Here is a 20,659-nt window from a genome sequence, read left to right as displayed (position 1 = left end):
AGAAAGAAAATATTGTTAGAAGATAAAGATTACTAAATAATTTCATCATGGATTCACCTACTTCACTAAATGTCACTACATATTTTAGCAACTGCAGAACCACTCAACTAGAAGAGGAAACCCAAAAAAAAGAGGAAAAAAAAAAAAAGATAAATGGATTGTTTTCTCCCTAAACAAAATAGGTGATCTACGGAATAACATATATATATTCACCGTGGAAAGCATACTAATATCATGCAACAAGCACCGGTTGAGCATAAGTTGAGCATTCTTTCAGATGAATGTTATAGCCTCAAGTGAGAGAAGACTGATGGAACAAGATCTACCACTGACCATGCAAGTCCTACGTATTGAAGGAATCTAATACCAGTATCAACATCGAAGATATCCTGCCCAGAGAAAAAGAATAACTTCTGGGCATAACTTGTCTGCTTAATATTATCAGACTTGTTTCCACTAACAGATCCGTTAAGCATGGGAATGTAGCCGCTTGATTTTATCGGGATGCCTATGGTGTGTGATATTAGAGGAAGAATCCACTTAGCAAGCGCCTTGCTGCAGAATTTCACAAGAAGAATTGTCGGTAGTCCCACAAGAATTCTTCCTATGAAAGCAGGTACTGTGAGTTCTGAGCTGAAGAGGCATGGCACTGCCTCGTGGTGGAACTGTGAGTATGTTTGCTGGACTCCAGCTACCTGGATGGTATTGTTGCTTCAGTTTATAATGCATACACTAGAAAGTGGAAAAGCATGGAAGAACTAACTTGTAACTAACCCTGACATTACTAAATAATTGAGAATAAAAACACTTTTCCATTAAAGAATGGAGAAAAAAAAACATATACCAGAATTCTTAATTTCCGAGTAAAGTAGAGAAACAGGAAGTAGTAGTTGATCAGTACTTTACTTTTAGAAAAATTACTTTTACATATTCCTAGAATTATATTAAGCACTTCTGATTTTTTTTTTTCTACAAATGCCATGACTTTTGCTGTTTTATATTCCACAAATGACAGTGACATGTAGGAGAATGATTCATCTTAGAAAAGTCTTGATGATAGGACCAAGTTCAAGTTAGCAAAAATATTATTTCGATGGCAAATGGGTGAAGAAACACTTACAATTCCGAATGCAACACCATTAAAGGCAGTATGGAACTCAAAACTTGGAGTTGGAAACTCAGGTGTTGGGTATGCAAAGAGCAACAAGAAGCTCAGGGCAGCCCAGAATGATGTAACTGCAACAGAAATAACACATGCATGAGGAAGAACACATAACAAAGTTGCAAGTTCAGCATTTCAATGTCCCTTTTTCAAGATTCAATTTGGAGAAATTTCTTCGAAATTGACCAACTTCAACCTTTTGTAAGGAAGGACAACTAGCATTTTATGTGTTTGAAGGGTAATCAAGGAGAGCTAGATGATAGAGAAGGTTTTGACGGCTTGAACCAAAACGTTACATACAGTTAGCTGGATGGTTACTGAAAAATATAATAATGATGACTGGGCATGTTTCTCAAACTAAGACAAATTCCACTGTGCAAGCATTCTTCATTAGACAATTGGTACAAGGGTTAAAGAAGAGCTGCCATCTGTTGAAATCGAGAGCATATCTAACTACTTTGGAGGAAAGGTCATATTGTCAACATGACAGCACCCTGTTTCAAAGATAATTGTCAACAGTTGAAAATTAACAACTTCTAGTGTTAGAATGTTCTGACGCTTTAATAATATTTGACACTATATTCATTATTGAAAGCTAATTCTGGTCTAGCAGAAATTAAAAATATATCTCTTAAATATATGGTGTCAAACATTTGACAAAATATCTATTACTGAGCTGCTTGCTGCTCTTTGCCTATCAAACACCTCCTCAGCTTCTTTTAGGACCCATGTTTATGTTTCCTGCAAGGAGGAAAAGCAAAGACAAGGGAAACAAGCGGAAAAGGAAAAGCATCTCCAAGCAGAAATTACAGAAGGCAACGAAAGGGAAGGCACTAAGTGGCATGCACTCAAGGGCAGGACCACAAGATGTCTAGGAGGGACATGGCAAATTATGAGAGGGCTTGATACTTATGGAGAGAACAAAGAGAAGAAAAAGAGAATCAATAGAGGCAGAGAGAAGAATTTAGAAGAAAAAAGAGGAATGAAATAGAGTGCTGGCCTCTCAAATGCTAAGCAACCGATTGTGATGGGATTGCTTATCTATTGTAGTTAACTGATTTGGTGCAATTCATGTGCTGTTGGATCACCTCAATTACGATTCTGCTGTAGTGTAACTGAACTGGTTTCAATACAAATACAGTGCAGTATTTACTCATTTCCATTAATCTGTTATCTATGTTAGTGTGTTTGGTTGAGGAGCTTTTGAATGCAGGTTGTTGTGTGGTGTTTCTCTTAGCATACTGATTGTGGTGATTGTTGGATTGAAGCACCAATGAACTCCGGTACCTAACAAATCTGGTATCAAAGCTCAACGAGAATGGAGTCGAGGGTTGATAAAATGGAAAGGGAAATCAAATCAGTAAAAGGAAGGTTGGATGGAGTATATACTAAATTAGAAAATGTAAATTCTAGAATGGAAAATCTGGAAAAGAACATTGAGACTATGAAGGATTGCCTTCGGGAGTTGAGAGATTTGATGGTGAACCGAGGAGGAGGTAGTGTTGACCAGGAAAAAGCACTGATGGAATAAAGACTATGCCAACACATTTTATCTCTGGTAAGGGAGGTCACCCCACCTCCACAAACAAGACAAGAACAGACCATCAAAGGAAGAGACTATAAGTAGGGATATGATGGATGGCAGGTACCAGGGAGAGGGTGGACAAGACACACCTCACCGATAGTTGGAATTATCGATTTTCATTGGCAAAGATCCAATAGGGGGTAGGTCTTTCGCATTGAACATTACTTCCTGATAAATAGGCTGACAAAACCAGAGTAGTTGACAACTGTTGTCATCTGTATGGAAGGTTTGACTCTGAATTGGTTACAATGGAGAAAATCCTGACAACCGTTTGTCAAATGGGTTGACCTAAAGCAGAGCCTATTACAACGTTTTTGACAATCATAGGAGGGATCTCCATATAAGGAGTTGTCGCTCTGATAAAATGAAACGGTGAATGAATTTCGGTTTTGATTATCCTATTTTGGATGTCATTATGTGAGGTATTCAATGATATATTGATGAAGCATTTTTTAAAGGGTTGAGAGATGACATTAAGGTGAAGGTGCATTTATTTGGACCATGAAGTCTAGAGAAAGCCATGAAGAAGGCACAAAAAATCGAGAAGAACTGGGTAATAGATGTTTGATAGATCCAAACTTGACAAAATTTAGCAGAGAGCCCATAGCTATAACCAGGCATGTTTCCCTTATTCCAACTATAACACCAACCCAAGCACAAGTCAGACCAACCCAACCCATCATTCCACAACTTCAAATTTTGCCACCCAAACCAAACCCAATTCAATCACTTCCCTAAACCAAAACTGAAATAACCCACATCCAAACTCATATACCACTTGGCCCAAATTGAAACCCACCCACCTATCTTAACCCCAATCACTCATCATACTTTAACCCAAATGTTGGCAAACTCGATTCAAACTAGAAAAACTACTTCACTTTGACTAGTTGATATACCAGCAGTTCCCATGCTTCCACTTCTCACCCAAAGAGAGATGAAAACCTTACACAGTTGACATACGAAGAATACCATTATAAATAAGAAAAGAGTCTATTTTTCTGGTGCAATGAGAAGTACAGGCCAAATCACCAATATAAATTCCGATCATTTTGAGTGATGATAGCATGTGAAGGTGATGAGAAGAAGGAAAGAGATTGTGGCTGTTGATGAGAAGGAATGACACAAGACAAACATGGATTGGGTGGTGATCTAGTTCACAAAAACGAATAGAGTTGACATTGTTCAACTATACAAAAGTTAAACAAGAAAACAATGCTTAGATTGCATAGAATTCTCAAGGAAATTCAAATCTGAATTTTATTGAAAATTTAATTAATTGATGAATAAATGAAAATTACAAAGACTCATGTCCTTTAAATAAGCTTTCTTTTCTTAACTAAACTAAGATAACTTAAACATACAAGGAAAACAAGTTTAATTACATATAGGAATTTTAATTAATTTCAAATTTTAGGAAACTTGGACTCTAGGAAATAAACTTTAGTAGACTTTAATTGAGTTTTCATAAACAATAGAATCTTAAAAGCTCTTTATTATATTTAATAACTTTTCCTAAACATAAATTACTCTCTTTATTACTTTATTTAAACTTTTTCCTAAACACAAATAACTCATTCTAAAAAAAAAAAAAAAAAATTCTTTTGGGTGTGATAAAATTAAGTATTTAGGTCATATTGTATTAGCGTTAGGGGTTAAGGTGGACCCAAAAAAGATCTGAGATGTGAAGGATTGACCGATACCATAGGATTTCAGAGATTGAGTTTTTTTTGGGACTTATAAGGTATTATGGAAGATTTTTATAAGGGTATGGTCAAATGGCAGAGCCACTGACAAGTTCACTTTACAAGAATGCTTTTGTTTAGGGAGATAAAGCTATGAGGGCTTTCGACGTTATTAAAGAAGCCATGACGATTGTTGCGACTCTTGCCATGTCAGAATTCACTAAAAAATTTCTGGTTGAGACGAATGCTTCAAGCTCGAGGCTAGGAGTAGTATTAGTGACAAAGGTCATTTGATTGTTTTTATTAGCAAAGTCCTTTCTATTAGAAATAAAAGAAAATTGGTGTATAAGAGGGAATTAATGGCTATAGTTACGGTGTTTCATAAATGGCGACATTATTTGTTGGGTGGGCATTTTAAGGTTAGGATGGATCAACACAGTTTGATATTTTTAATGGATCAAAGGGTTAGTGGGAGTGACCAACAAAAATGGATTGTGAAGATGTTGGATTATGACTTCAGGTATAGTATAGACCTAGGTATAAAAACAAGGCCCATTGTTCCGTAATTTGAGATTTGAGGGAGAGATGATAACAACATCCGTGACTTGAGTAATGGGAATGGAGGGTATTGCTACAAAAGTGGTTGGTGATGGAAGACTCCAAGGCATCATTCAAGACTTGTTAGGTGACCCAAAATCTCATGAGAGGTATTTATTAAGAAACGACAGCTTGTATAGAAGACTAGTGGTTCTTCCAAAAAGTTCAACATATATTCCTTAATTTTTGACCAAGTTTCATGCATCACCTTACGGGGAGCACTCAAGTTTCTTTGGGAGGGCATGAAAACAGATGTAAGGACGTATGTGGTTGACTATGAGGTTTGTTAATGTATTTAGTATGAGGCCACTCCAACCCCCTCTCTCTCTTAAGTTATTCGATCATTCATACTCAACCCTATTGTTTTCAATCATTGGTCTCTCGTCCGAATGAAAAACTCAACTCATGTTTGTATGGACCTTATAAGATTTTAGAAAGAATGGGAACAATTGCGTATAAGTTATCCCTACCTTCAATAGCTAAAATTCACCCCATTTCCATGCATCTCAATTGAAGAAACAAATAGGCCCAACCATTATTAGTCAGCCCTTACTAGAGTGCTTATCAAAGGAGGTTGAACTTGAGGTCCAACCATTGGAGCTGATAGATTACTGTTATTCTTCTCAAGGTGAATTAGAGATCCTTGTTAAGTGGCAACAATGACCAGACTATGAGAACTTTTGTAAAATGTTTAGAACTTTTAAGAACCATTTTCCTCATTTTCACATTAAAGACAAGGTGCTTTTGAACGGAAGCGTAATGTTAGGGACCATGCTTATATTTCCCGCAAGAAGGAAAAGTAGAGACAAGAGAAACAAGTGAAAAGGGAAAAGCTTTTACAAACAAGAAAATTGGAGATTATAGTTGGTGACAAAGGGAAGGCACAAGTGGCATGCACTCAAGGGTGGGACCACAAGATATTCAGGAGGGATGTGGCAAATTATGATAGGGCGTGTCAGATATGGAGAGAACAAAGAGGAAAAGAGAATCAATACAGGCAGAGAGAAGAATTTAGAAGGATGAATGAAGGAGACTGTTGGCCTCTCTAACGTTAAGCAAACTGATTGTTACAGAATCACAGTTCTATTGCAGTTGTTAACTGATTTGGTGCAATTCGTGTGTTGTGGGATTACCTTTATTATGATTCTACTGTAGTGTAACTACAGTGGTTTCAATACAAATACAGTGCAACATTTACTCATTTCCATTAATTTGTTATCTGTGTTGGTGTGTTTGGTTAAGGAACTTCGGATTGCAGGTTGTGTGATGTTTCTCTAAGCAGCCCGATTGTGGTGATTGTTGGATTGAAGCACAAGTGAACTCAAGTACCTAACAACTTCCAACTCCAAGCTTTGAGTTCCATACTACCTTAATGGTGTTTCACTCAGAATTGTAAGTGTTTCTTTACCAATTCAGCATCAAAATAATGCCTGTGTTAACTTGAATTTGCTCCTATTTTCAAGCATTATCACTTTAAGTAATGGTTTTGATAAATTAATTGAGATAGGAGTGAAACAAGTTAACCTAAATATTCATTTGATGGTAAAAGGGTGTTCATACGATTACAATTCCGAGTACAACACTATTGAAGGCAATATGAAACTCAAAACATAGAGTTGGAAACACAGGTTCTATATAGGCATACAACCAAAAAAAAAAGCTTAGAACTGGATATCATGTGAAATATCTGCCACCATGTTTTAAAAGATATCCATATTTTAACTTCTACTAAACTAGAATAAGCTTTCACTAATAGACATTGTATCAAATATTATAAAATCATCAAAACTTTAAAATACTAGAAGTCATTAAAACATATATCTGAGGTTGTGGTGGCCTATCCCCCATTTATACCTTTTCAATGTCTTGGACTACCTTAAGAGCTTACTAAATTTAATGGATTTGGATTGGTTTTTAAGTCTCCTACTTCCTATGGCAGTGAAGACTCAAACTATCAATACAATTGATATAGTTAGGATGTAATCAATGTGGCTATTTGGTGATTCTTTCCTTGTTTAAGAATTTTAAATGTTGATTTCATAGCTTTCTTAGTTGGAGTAATGGCTTTCACAACATTCCAAGAGTAGTAAAGACAACTTCTAATAATCCTAAAGGCTGGTTGATATATGAATTGTAATAACATGAATAGAACATACCATTTTGTCCAGAGACTATAAAATTGTCAATGACTTCATGCACAGTAAGCCAAAACGAAAGTATCAACAGTCCCATTGCAAGTCCACCTATGATATCAATCAGACTGTGCATGCCAAGGTAAATTCTTCCTACCAATAAAACCAGAATTCAGTTCAGAAATTGACAGTAAAGAAACTAATAATGCTGCCAATAACCAGTAGAAGTTAAACCTACCTAAACCAATAAGCCCTACAAACAAGCAAACAAGGCCAACTCCTGCAAATTTTACGAAGTCATTGTCATGTTGGTAATACGATAGGATATAGTGCAACAGATACCTGGAAAACATCACCAGTTCCACAGTAAACAATTAGTGACTAAAATAATAAAATCCATTTCTAGAACGATAAAGTAGATGGAGAATCATATAAATTTTGTGTGGATTACAAGGTTTAATATCACTCTTGTAACAAATGAACATATACTCAATGCAATAATGCATTGCCACCAACTAGAAACTTATTATTGCACGCACAAACATTCTACTGATTTATTTTAAAAAGCATTACTAAACATTCACAAGAGCCTTGGTTAGCTTAAATAAAATCAAATATATTAATTAACCAGAAATTGGTAATCAGGAAAAAAAAGTATACGCTTTCCTAGGGATACTACATTAATTTGAAAACATCATCAACAGTTTGAACCTTCTTGATTCAAGCAATTTTGAGAAAATCTCATATTGCAGAAGGTCTAGAAATGTATACCTCAAACCCCTAGGAAAACACAAACACAAGAGAAGTAAAAAGGCTATGAATACCCGGCTAAGCAAACTGTGTTAAGAATGTGAGAAGAAGGCAATCCATATTCCATTGCATTCTCTTTCTCATCTTTTGTAGCAGTTATTCTCCTCACAGGTGGGCAATTTGGTCTAGGAGCTGAAACCACATCCTATATAAACACAAAACACCACCGAAGAGCAACAAAGAACCAACTTAAACATCTAATTCTAAATATCACAATCAAAAATATAAAAACAAAAACAAAAAACTTAACCAAGAAATTAATTACCTTTATAGCATTCCCAAAATAATCACAAAAAGCCATCAGTAGTGTCATTTGTCTGGCCAATTTTCCATGTCCACTCTACAACATAAACCCAAAGCACTTTCTTTATATATATTGAAACACATCCTCAATCAACAATAAGCAACAAAAATAAGCCAAAACAAAACATACCCAGAAGAGAAAAGGCAAAAAAGCTGTATAAAAAGGCACCGAGACAACACAAGATAACACAGAGAAAAAAGCATCCAAAAATTTATGTTCGTAACTCTGCAAAACAAAACAAAACCATTAAAATCAACTAACTAAACCTTCAAAAGCCAGCCAAAAACAATGACTTTTAATTTTTTTTTTTAAAAGAGAGAGAGAAAGAGAGAATCCGGGTATTTTTTAAAGGTCTCAACCTGGATCTGAAGAATGAACGAAGTCCCATTGATGACCTGACGGGTCACCCAGAATTGCACCAGAGATCTAAACTTTTTTGTCAAATTCAAATGAGAAGCTACCCAAATCCACGAAATAATACCACATAAACTCGCTACTTGCCACCACGTTAAAACGCTCTCCATATCTGCCCCTTTCCCTCTTTTGAAACAGAGGAATCAACAGCAAAAAACCACTCTTCAAACAAGAAATGTAACCAAAAATAACATAAACAGAACAAAATAAAATAAAGACCACCTCTTGTTTTCAAAAGCACTTCTTTTTATTCCTGTTTTGGTCGCACTGGATTTTGAATTCTATTCTTTGTTTAATATTAAAGTCTTAATTGAATATGAATTATAATATTATTTTTTCATTTTTTTTAAATCAGGCAGGTTTGCTTTAGTTGAAATAATACAATTATTTAGTTTTTAATTATTTTTTATTTTGAAATTGAACAACTATCAATTTGCCCCAGTATATTTTTTCAAAGACTAAAGGTTTAAACAATCATTCTTCTTACACAGATTTTTCAGAACTTAACAAAATACCCCTTAAAATACTAAATCCACCTTATCTATGATAAGTTCATGCAGATATAAATGTATTCTCTCTTTGCCATTCTTTTTCTCCTCCCTCCCTCCCTCTTGTTCTTTCTCTCTCTTTTTTTTTTTTTTCCAATAAGTAAGTCAAATCAAAATTTCATAAGTATGATAAAAACTTGAACTCAAAATTTCTTCTTAAATATTCTAATACTTTATTAGTTTTGTTACTTTTTGATATTTTGCTCTTTCTCTTTTTTTTACTTTCTTCCCTTCTTTCATTTTTTGTTCCTTTCTTTCTCTCCCTCACCATCGAACCACCACCCTTAACCATCTCCCACCACCTCTTTATTGTTTGATATTATCATTTTACATAAAGGAAAAGAATATGTTAGGATTTATTTAAATGATAAAAGTGAGTTTATAAGAAATCATTGCCATCTCATGTCAACAAAGAAAAACAATAATTTTCACCAAATTAGGATAATATGATCAATATAATTATCTTATTTTTTTCTTTAATTATAATAAGAATAAATCTTTATAATTACATTTGGATTAGAAATACTTAGATATAATACCCTCATGTAAGTATACATTTTTCGTCCTATAAATGTAAAAGACTTATACCTAGGTAAGGGAGATTCGACATATACAGAGACACAAATAGAGAGACATGCAAATATATAGATAACATGCAAGAGAGAAACCTTCACCTCACACGTGATTTTAGATACACCACATATTTCTTGTAATCACAAACTATACATGAACACTTTCAACCTATAATGGATAGCATATGAGGTTTTCAACACTAAAGCATCTAAATCATAATATGCAACAATCATGGATCAAAGCATACTTTGTGTGTGTGAAATGTATATTTCTAATATGTTCGCACATATATTTCATTTTTTTATCTCTTTTTCTTCACACTGAAGCCATTTGGATTTATTTTGACTTTGACATTAGTTGGGTCATGAAACCAAAGCTTGCAATTGAATATCTAAATTGAAGAACGATTCATTTAATTCAATTTCTCAAATAAACAAAACATTTATACATGAAAGAGTAAATGTTTATACATACCAAAAGGATTTTCACATCAACACATTTAAATATTGAAATGGCAAAATAATTGTTACGCAAGTACCTTTTAACTACAATTCTCTTTTGATCGGTTACATTGTGAAGCATTTTTTTGTTGGTAAGGAGATGGTTGTGGTGGTGATTCAACAACAAAGATGAGAAAGAAAAAAAAGAAGAAAAGAGAAAAGAGGGGGCCAAAAGGAGATAAAAGGAAGAGGAGAAAAGATAAAAAAAGAATAAGGGAGAGGCAACATACCATTATACCCTTACAAATTTGACAAAGTTTCTAAGGAGTTAAGATTTTAGGGAATTTGAGTTTCTGGAATATTTGGGGGTCAAGTGGAAAAAAACCATAATCTCCTAGAAAACTTTTATAAGACTGGTAGGCACATCGTTTTTGACTCTTGTGCAAGTAATGGGCGTGAGTTGGATTTGGTTGGCAGAGCATGTCCGCAGGAGAATATTATTTGCATTTATTTTAAATATATAAATTGATATATATTATTATATCATTAAAAAATTTTAAATTAAAAATAAAATAATATTTAATTATATAATAATATATAAATATATATATTTAAAAAGTATATAATATTATATTTTTTTAATAGTTATAATAGATGATAATTTATAAGATTGTATTACGTATTAAGGATAACGTTACCATTGATTTAGACATTTAATTCATTTTAAAAGCTTATAATATGTTAAGATGGTTTTTTTTTTTTTAATTTTATGTTTCTTTGTAGAAAGTAATTGAATCAATTATTAATATTTATAAGTTTATTTATTAAATTTACTCTTTCATAAAATTTTGAACTTTCAAGGGTTAGTTTGGTCAAATCATCCCTTTAAGTCAAAATAAGAGAAAAAGTTGAGTATTCAAATCTAGTTTTATTACTAACCAATAGTTAATGGGATATTAATTAAAATACACATGAAATTAGTTACGTAAATCTTTTTCTGTAAAATTTTAATAGTTTTACCTTTTTAAGTAAATCGTATCTTTTATACTAAAAATATTCTTCATCCTATTTCTTAGCACTCAAAGTAATTTTTACCGAAAAATTTATTTTGAGAGTATACAAATTAATTTTTCTGTAATGATTAAGATTTGCAGATCCAAAACAGATTGATTTCTAATATAATAGTTGATATTTACGTATGTTTACAAAATGATAAACATAACTACATAGAGTGCATGTGGGTTGTGCATGGATGCAAAAGGGTGCATGTTTTTTGAAAGGGTGCACATTTTTTCGAAAGGGTATACATTTTTTTGAAAGGATACGAAAATATGTGAAAGAGTGTGCGGTTATCCGAAAGGGTGCAAATGCAAAAGAGTGTGTGAAAATACAAACAGATGCATAAAAATATATACAGGTGCATACAACGTATATATATGTGCGAAGAGGTGCGTGCACTTCTTCACACCTGTTATTTTATAATATATATATATATATATATATATATATATATATATATATATATATATACCCGTTTATATTTTTATGCACCTTTTCGAACCTAACTATGTGTAATTATGTTCATCATTTTGTTACAATTTGTAAATATCAATTTTTATATTAGAAATTAATATATTTTGGATTTGTAAATATCAATAATTACACAAAAATTAATCTGTATACTTAATATATGATATAAGAGAAAAAGAAAATTGTCTAGTAAACTATTTTGAATATGAAATAATAAGGTAAAATGTATTATTGGAATAACAATTAAATTTCCTTAAAAAGGTAAAATTACTCAGAGTTTGCCAAAAAAGGTCAAACTGGAAGTTTTGGTCCCTATTTTAATTAATTTCCATATTTAATTATAAGACAAAAGATTTATTTTCACCCAAGATATAATCTCAATTTTTTATCAGTAAAATTTTAAACCTCTAAATATCCACCATTTTATTAAAATTCTTTGTTAAGGTTAAAGATATAAATATTATTTAACTAAAAATATTAAAAAAACTAAAATTTTATCATATTTTTCTTTCTTTAGTTTAAAAATCTAGTAATTTTTTTCTACCTAAAATTTGAAAAGTCACAATTTTTCCCTTAGGGTTTTTCTTCCTTTTCTTTGATGATCACCTTAGTTTTTGCTGACAATCGATCTTCAGTATATCTTCCTCTCCTACCGATCTTCTGGCTTCAGCATCCATTTTCATCGGACAAAAATGAATTATCTTTGTCCAATGAAAAGATGCCTCAAGACGTCCGACTTTAGGTGATCGTCTTTGTCTTCCTCAAATTTTTAGATGATCATCTTCATCTTCATCTAATACATACAATCGACCAACTCAAAACACCGATCTAAGGCGAACGAAAATGAATCATTTTCATTTGCCCGAAGAGGCAAAAATGACATCTTTGTTTCTTTGTTGGACGAGGATGACATCTTCATTTCTTTGTTAGATGAAGATGATGTCTTTGTCTTTTTGTCGGACGAAGATGAATTGTCTTCATCAGACGAAAAAAGAGTGTCAATGCTAGAAGATTGAAAGTTGACTATAAATCAAAATCAAGGTGGTCATTGGAGAAAGGGAAAAAAATTTCTAAAAGGAAAATGGTCACTTTATAACCCTTAGTAAAAAAAATTGTTAGATTTTTAAACTTAAGATAGAAAATATGATAAAATTTTAATTTTTTAATATTTTTAATTAATTAATAATTTTACCCGCAATCACAACAGGGAATTTTAATAAAAAATAAATTTTTAAAATCCTACTGTTGAAAATTTGAACATACACTACACGTGGGTGGGAATAAGCGTTTTGACCTTAACTATATTAAGACTAGTCAAAAGTTGGACACTTCTAATGTTAGGCTTTGGTTAAGGCGTCACAAAGAATACTTCCGGATCATGCCAAAGCATATAAATTTGAGTGTGATTCGTCATGACATTTGTGATTTGCCCAATGTTTTGGACGGTGTATGATTCCCAGAGAATATCTTCCGTACGATGGAATGCCTTTAATTAGGGAGAAAGAGATTTTTGAAAGTATGAGATACCACCCAAGGTATAGTGAATTTACAAATGACCCCTTCAACTTTTGAAAATTCAAACACCCTCTCATAAGTAAAATTCTCTTAAAAAAACTCAGCTAAAATAAAAGATAAAATTGTTATTTAATAAAAAAAATTTAGAAATATAAAATTAATTATATTTGTCCTCTAAGTTTAAAAAACCAACAACTTTATTACTACCTAAAATTTTTAAACTTTGAAAAATAGTGTTTCCTTCCAAAACTTAGGATTTTTTTTCTCCCAACTTGAGCCACTTTAGAGAAAAGTCCGACTATCTCCCCCTAAACCACGTCGCTTGGAAATCGAGTCATCTAGATTTTTAGACATTTTTGTTTGGAAATTCAATTTTCAGTGGTCGGATAGTGAGAAGACTTCAACGACAATAGTTTAGGATGGATTTGACGATTGTCAAAGTTGAAGACAGTGGTCCAAGAGGGTTTGAGGGGAAATGTGATTTTTTAAAACAGAAGAACTTTATACAAAGATGAAATGTTAGTTTTTAAAACCTAGAAGGAAAATATAATTAATTATATAGTTTTTTAATGTTATTATTAAAAAGATATTTTGTTTTTAACTTTAACTGAGTTTTTTAATGAAATTTTGCTCATGGGTGAGTGTTTAGGTTTTCAAAAGTTTGGGGGGGGGGGGGTGTTATTAAGATTTCACTATACTTTGGGTGGAAACAAGTCTTTTGGCCTATTATTAACTAATAGAGAAGTAAGAAATTATTTTATGAATAATACTATATGTACCAATTTTAAATATATAAATAGGTATATAGTTATATGTGTTATCATATGATTATGAATTATTTCATTTTTAATTTAAAATCACATAATCATATAATAACATATATTAAGTGTGTATATATTTATCCATTCAAAATTAATAAAACTATGTGTATATATTTTTAGTATATAATTTGGATAAATAGATTACATATCATCATGTAATTTGATGATTTTGAATTAAAAATAAAATAACATTTAATCACATGATAATATATCATCTATATATTTAAATAATATATATAAAATATTTTTTATTCAAAATAAGTGTATATAATTTTATTTTTATTTTTATATTAGCAAATTAAAAACAATGATTTTTCAACATGAAAAATAAGTACATCATGGACTTTAAGCCAAGTTCTACATGGCTATAAATACTAGTAGTGTCATAATGGCTAATGTGAGTGGTGGGTGAAGGTCCTTCTCACATTATGTATCCTTGAACCAGAATTAAATAGCTTGCTCCTCAATGAGTAAATAGTATAGTAGTCGTGTTAAACTAAACATATTTCTTGGTATATCGAGATAATATATTTTATTATCATATAATTGAAAATTATTTTATCTCTATATTAAATATATATATAATATTTTTTATTTAAAATAAATTTACGTAATTTTATTATTATTTTATATTAGCAAATTAAAAACAATGATTTTTCAACATGAAAAATAAGTACATCATGGACTTTAAGCCAAGTTCTACATGGCTATACATACTAGTAGAGCCATAATGGCTAATGTAATTGGTGGTTGAAGGTCCTTCTCACATTATATATCCTTGAACCAGAATTAAAGAGCTTGCCCATCAATGAGTAAATAATATAATAGTCTTCTTAGACTAAACATATTTTTTGATATATTGAGATATTAAATATATTTTGTCATTATATAATTGAATATTATTTTATCTCTATATTAAAATTATCTAATTATATATTGATAAATTATTATTTGTGTATAAAATTATATTCATTATAAGTGTACATAATTTTGTTGTTTTTTTTCTTTTAAGTAACAATAATTCCCCTTACATATATTTAAATAACGAAAAATCTCTTTATAGTTAGAGGAATAATGTAAATTCCTTCATCATTAATTTTTGTAACTCTTTTTTTTGCATGAAGAGTGAAGCAAAAAGAGAGTTAAATTTTACATCTTAAAATAAATGAAAATTAACTAAATTATCCCAAATTTAGGGGTGCAAAGTGAAATTACCCAAATTTTTGAAATTTAAACAAAATTGCCCTTCATGAAAAATCGAAGAAGACGATGAAGTTCCATTTCTAGCCACACGAAAACGTATACCCAACCATACAATACCGCAGACTCTCTCTAGCCGATTTTGGCAACATTTTCGATGACGAAAATGGATGAAAAGGTTAGTAAAATAATCCTTGTCATGTTTTTATGCATTTTAGTGTAAGATTTAGTCGATTGGATGCAGTATTTGAGTGTTTAGACTTAGGGTTTTAAACTGCAATATTTGTTGAAATTGTTTGATTTGTTGGTGGGCTTTTGTGTTAGATTAGTTATAGAGTTGATTGTTAATGAAATGGTATTTGAAAACGAAGTTTGGGAGGTGAAATGTTACCACATGAAATTGATAGTCACCACACGAAGTTTTTGTTCAACACATGAATTCGTGTGGTGAGATTTCTTAGAGATAGAGAGGTTTTGTGTATTTTTTAAACTTTTTGGACCACACAAATTTGTGCGGTTAGGGGCTAAAGTGTGAGTTTTTAAATAATGAATCTTGTGGTTGGGCAGAATTATAATTTTGAAAAATTGGTTGACATGCAAATTCATGTGGTGGGGTGCAAAATGCGTTTTTTCAAAGTTTTCAACCATATGAATTTGCGTGGTGGGTTTTGGGGGCAAAATGAATTTTTTTCATAATATGGGTGTTTTTTGATATTTTTCATATGAGGGGTCTAATTGAAATTTTTTTCATTTTAAGTTTTTTTATGTGTAGAATTTGAATTTAAGGTCTTTTTTTTTTTTTTTTAAATAATGCATCTATATTAAAAAATGAATTATTTCTAATACAAAATTGTTGTAATTGTAATTTACTTTTTTTACAGGAGCTTGACAAAAGAGAAAAAGGGATGAGAGAAAGGATGAAATGAGATTTCCTATCGAAAAACACTTCAAGACTCAAGTCACTACACGTGGATATAGTGATGTGAAAGCTGTGATTAAAAAAATATTAACATAGTAGCAGTTACAAATGTTTCGGCATACCTGTTTCGGACACTTCCTCGACCTTAAGGATAGCCAATTTAGTGGAATATTAATACACTCCTTTATTCTAATAGTGGTAAATAAGGCGAACTCGAATAATGAGTTATGATTTTAAGTTAATGAGATTGAAATCAAGTTCAACCCGTACAATTATGACAGACCTTCGATTTAGTCGAATATTGGATATTGACATATATATTCCATCAAAGGCTACAAGTCAAATCCAACATACATATTTTCACAGGTGTAAGTTAGTCACATATGTCGATCTCAGTCACGTTTTCCAACAAAGGCTTTGGAGAGAGGACCACATTGATGCATAAAGTTGGCTCTGTTGTATTATTTTCATATAGAGCTATTAGAGAGTGATTTGAGAAAAACAATCTCCTAGAAGTATTACAATCAACCGATCATCTTGATGGGTTGAATGCATGCCCATGCATATCTATTCTACTTCTTCGCAAGATAAGAAGTAGAAGCAATATTATTTTTACAAGGGCCAAATCACCATTTCCCACCCAAGGTTTGATGCAAATCCTTCCCACTCGTTAATTATCGAAAATCTAAATACCCTCTATTAAATTAAATTTCACTGTTATTGTCAGAGGTAAAATTGTTATTTAATAAAAATATTTAAAAAAATTATAAATTGATCATGTTCCCCCCCAAGTTTAAAAACTAACAATCTCTCTCCCAAAAAAAAAAAAAACCCAAAGTTTGAAAATTGACGATTTCCCTACTAGGGTTTGCATTTTCTCTCTTACTACTTCTCCGACAATTGAAGCTAGCTAGCCTCCTCCCTCCCATTTTTAGGATGAGGATGAATCATTAGCCGACCTTCAATTGGTCGACGATTCGTTCTCTTTCGAGAGATAGGAGGGAGGAGGCTAGTCAACTCCAATCGTGGGAGAAACAACATGAGAGAAAATGCAATCCCTAGAAGGAAATAGTCAATTTTCAAACTTTAGGTTTAGAGGAAGAAAATTGTTAGTTTTTAAACTTGGGGAGGGGGGCACATGATCAATTTATAATTTCTTTAAATATTTTTATTAAATGACAATTTTATCTTTGATAGTAAAAACGAAATTTAATAGAAGAGTGAGTATTTGGATTTTTGATAGTTAACAAGTGAAAAAGATTTGCATCAAACCTTGGGTGGGAAATGGTCATTTAGCCTTTGTAAAAATAATATTGCTTCTACTACTCTTGTGAAGGAGCGCAATAGGCTTGAGATTGGGATTGTTACTGTTAAGTACCTTAGAGGAAAGCAGTTCTTTGTTAATGTGGCAACTGATTTGAAAGTATATTATTGGACTATTCAATATTTGAAACTGACATGGGCAATTGTGTTCCTAGGTCCACTCTCATTTGGCTTGAAATTAGAAATAAAAATTATATTTATTTTGGTATTATATAAAACTCCACCCCACTGTAGAACTGAATCAATTTGTCACTCAAACATTAAATTTTTCTAAGAACTCATGAATATGGTAGTTGAAACGCATATTATATCATATATTAAAAATTTAATTTTTTGTATTGTATATTATGAATTATATCGTATATTAAGATGCATATTTTAAAAAATAATAAATTCTAATTAATACAATATCATTTTGAAAAATATAACAAATATTTTTAAAAATTTAGAATTTTTCATATACACTCTTATTGTATCATCATTTTATCTAAAAGAAGTATCAAAATGTATCAGTAATATGTATCGTACGATATATTTATTGTATCGTATAAATTCAATACATCTTAAGATATATATATTTTTTCACTTGTATTGTATTTTATTGTAAGATACTACTACCCATGCTCATGAAACCATTTGCCAAGCTCAAAATCTTTTGATCTTATTGGAAGGTTTTTTTTTATTTTTCTAGTAACAAAAGATCTCAAGATCAAACCCTCTTCCTTCTTTACTCTTTGTTCCCAATAAAATTGATTTCAAACCGAGCTAGCTCAGTCTCAAAAGTTAACTCAATTCTGTTTGACTTAGCTCAAATTTAAGTCAAATTCGAGTAAGAAGATTGGCTTATTTTTAAAATAAAACTAAACTTGAGTCAAAAAGTATTCAACTCAAGTTCAATTTGAATTTATGGCTCGAATCAATGGTTTAAATTCGTGGTTCAGTTTAATTCAAATCGATAGTTTTGCTTATTTTTTAGGTAAAAACATCGTTTTATAAATGAACTACGAATCTAAGTTATAAATTCAAACTATTTATTAGAGTTAAACCAAACTGAATCATTTTTTATTTAAGTCAAGCTCGAGTCAAACTATTTTTTACTCAAACTAACTTGAACTAGAGGCATTCGGGGTTGGTTCGTAACCAACCTTAGTTTTCAAATTTTAAGGTAGATTAATTTTTTTAATCTTTGTTTTCAACTTCTAAGGTACTACAATTTCTTAAATACTTGTTTAAGTACAAGAATAATGCTTTGTGTACCTACTTTTTGGTACATAAATACATACACATAAAATATATTATTATGTGATTGTGTATTATTTTATCGTTGATTCAAAATTCTTTAAACCATTATGTATTATATTATCATGTGATTGTATATTAATTCAAAATACATACTTCAATCTTTGTATACGATTCAGCACCTTATTACAACAAATTATGTCTGATAACTTCAATATTGTTGATGACAATGGCACTGCATATTTAACCAAATTTGTTTTTGTCTTGGGCACAAATCTATAGTGTTGATCTTATGTGAGATCTCGACCACTATCAATAATTTGGAAATCTCTTCAGCAGCTTCCTCATTGCATTGATTGTGTCGAACTTTTTTTTTTTCGCTTATTATGAGTAGTGTAAGCACTTTTGAAAATATTAAATTTAAATAGATTAATAGATCTCGTGTTAATTTTGCTCTTTTTACATTAAGAAGTTTTTTAACATAAAAAATTATTTTTTATATTATTATTTTTTGTTCAATTTTCGATTATTTTTTTAAACTTTTAAAATTGGTTGACAAATAAAGATGAGAGTCATGACCTCGATGAATTACTATATGAGTTTTTTATTTTATTTTTTATTATGTTTCAATTTTCTCTTCTTTACCAAATTAAATTCAATTTAAAAAACCTTCCATTTTTATATTTTATTATTAAGTGCGGATCAATGACAGTAATTTTTAATATATGTAATTTGAGTATTTAAAATGAATTTAACAGATTTTTAAAATGGCAAGATTAATTAACTAAAATGTAATTAACCTAAGTAAGTCATAGAAGAAAATGTGAGCAGAAAAGGACCAAAAGATTATTTCCCACCCAAGTTTTAACTTAATCTAAAAACATACTTGTGACACTTGAAAAACTTAAACACTTATCCATAGGTTAATTATTATTAAAATTTTCTATTAGAAGTAAAAGTAAAATTGTCATTTAATCATTAAATCTTAAAACTCAAAAGATTTATATCATTTCTTCTCTTAGTTTAGAAAACTAAGAATTCCCCCTATTTTAAACTTTGAAAAACAGCATTTCCCCTCATAGGGTTTCTCTTTTCTTCTTCGTTAGTGACAAAGTTCCTTCTCCAGTCGAAGAGTAGCCGCACTTGCTCAATGAATTGATTCACACCCATTCACCTTCACTCTCTCTTGTTCCTTCATTGCCAGTTGAATCAAATCGATTTGTCTTCTTCATCGATTGAATTGTCTTCGTTGTCTCTCATCCAAAATCGTTGACCTTTGCTCTCTTGTTCCTTCCTCATCGGTTGAATCAAAGACAAATGGGTGCATATCGTCTAATGAGTCAATAAGAGAGAGAGTTTCATCTTTGGAGAAGATTGGTGGGAAGAGGAAGTCGGTCGAAGGAGTTTCGTCACTGGAGAAAAAGAAAAGAGAAACCCTATGGGGGATATATAGCTTTTCAAAGTTTAATCACGAAAGAAATTTTATAAATTAAGAGAAGGAAATGATATAAATTTTTTAGATTTTAAGATTTAATGATAAAATAATGATTTTATCCTTATTTTTAATAAAAAAGTTTCAATAATAATTAATTTATAAATAAATATTTAAAATTTTTAACTATCACAAATATATTTTTAAAATTAAATTAAAATTTGGATGGGAAATAATCTTATAGCTGAGTTGAAAATGACAACTTTTTTTTTGTTATTAACACAAGTCTGCTTTTTAGGAATTAGGATCTTAAAAAAAAAAAAGAAATTAAATATTTAAAAGATCTTGGCCATCGTACTTCAAATTTTTTTTTTTTTTGAAATTATAAATGATTTGTTTGTGAAATTATTTTTGTTTCTTAATGGAATAG

At 31.0% G+C, this 20,659-nt stretch overlaps 1 protein-coding gene across 1 annotated transcript; it reads right to left on the bottom strand.

Annotated features, from left to right (window-relative positions):
- Positions 1-29: 29 nt before the first annotated feature.
- LOC123227189 (lipid phosphate phosphatase delta) lies at positions 30-9,044 on the bottom strand. Its single transcript, XM_044651886.1, has 9 exons — positions 8,912-9,044; positions 8,635-8,815; positions 8,405-8,500; positions 8,237-8,311; positions 7,986-8,116; positions 7,400-7,503; positions 7,186-7,314; positions 1,121-1,236; positions 30-695 (listed from the first exon to the last, which is right to left on the bottom strand). The coding sequence occupies exons 2-9, from the start codon at positions 8,797-8,799 to the stop codon at positions 285-287; spliced, it is 1,227 nt and encodes a 408-aa protein (XP_044507821.1). The 5' UTR covers positions 8,800-8,815; positions 8,912-9,044; the 3' UTR covers positions 30-284.
- Between the last annotated feature and the right edge of the window lie 11,615 nt (positions 9,045-20,659).

This window comes from Mangifera indica, chromosome 10 (assembly GCF_011075055.1).
Source record: "Mangifera indica cultivar Alphonso chromosome 10, CATAS_Mindica_2.1, whole genome shotgun sequence".
Taxonomy (NCBI): domain Eukaryota; kingdom Viridiplantae; phylum Streptophyta; class Magnoliopsida; order Sapindales; family Anacardiaceae; genus Mangifera; species Mangifera indica.
This window is presented reverse-complemented; position numbering and strand designations above follow the sequence as displayed.

Bases quoted from the DNA above. Each gene is read 5' to 3' on its own strand.
- LOC123227189 (XM_044651886.1), bottom strand. From the start codon at position 8,799: ATGGAGAGCGTTTTAACGTGGTGGCAAGTAGCGAGTTTATGTGGTATT. The intron at 7,504-7,985 runs GTATTCATAGCC...GATGTTTTCCAG, and splicing joins AACACAGTTTGCTTAGCCGG to GTATCTGTTGCACTATATCC. The intron at 696-1,120 runs GTAAGTGTTTCT...AATACCATCCAG, and splicing joins ATGGTGTTGCATTCGGAATT to GTAGCTGGAGTCCAGCAAAC.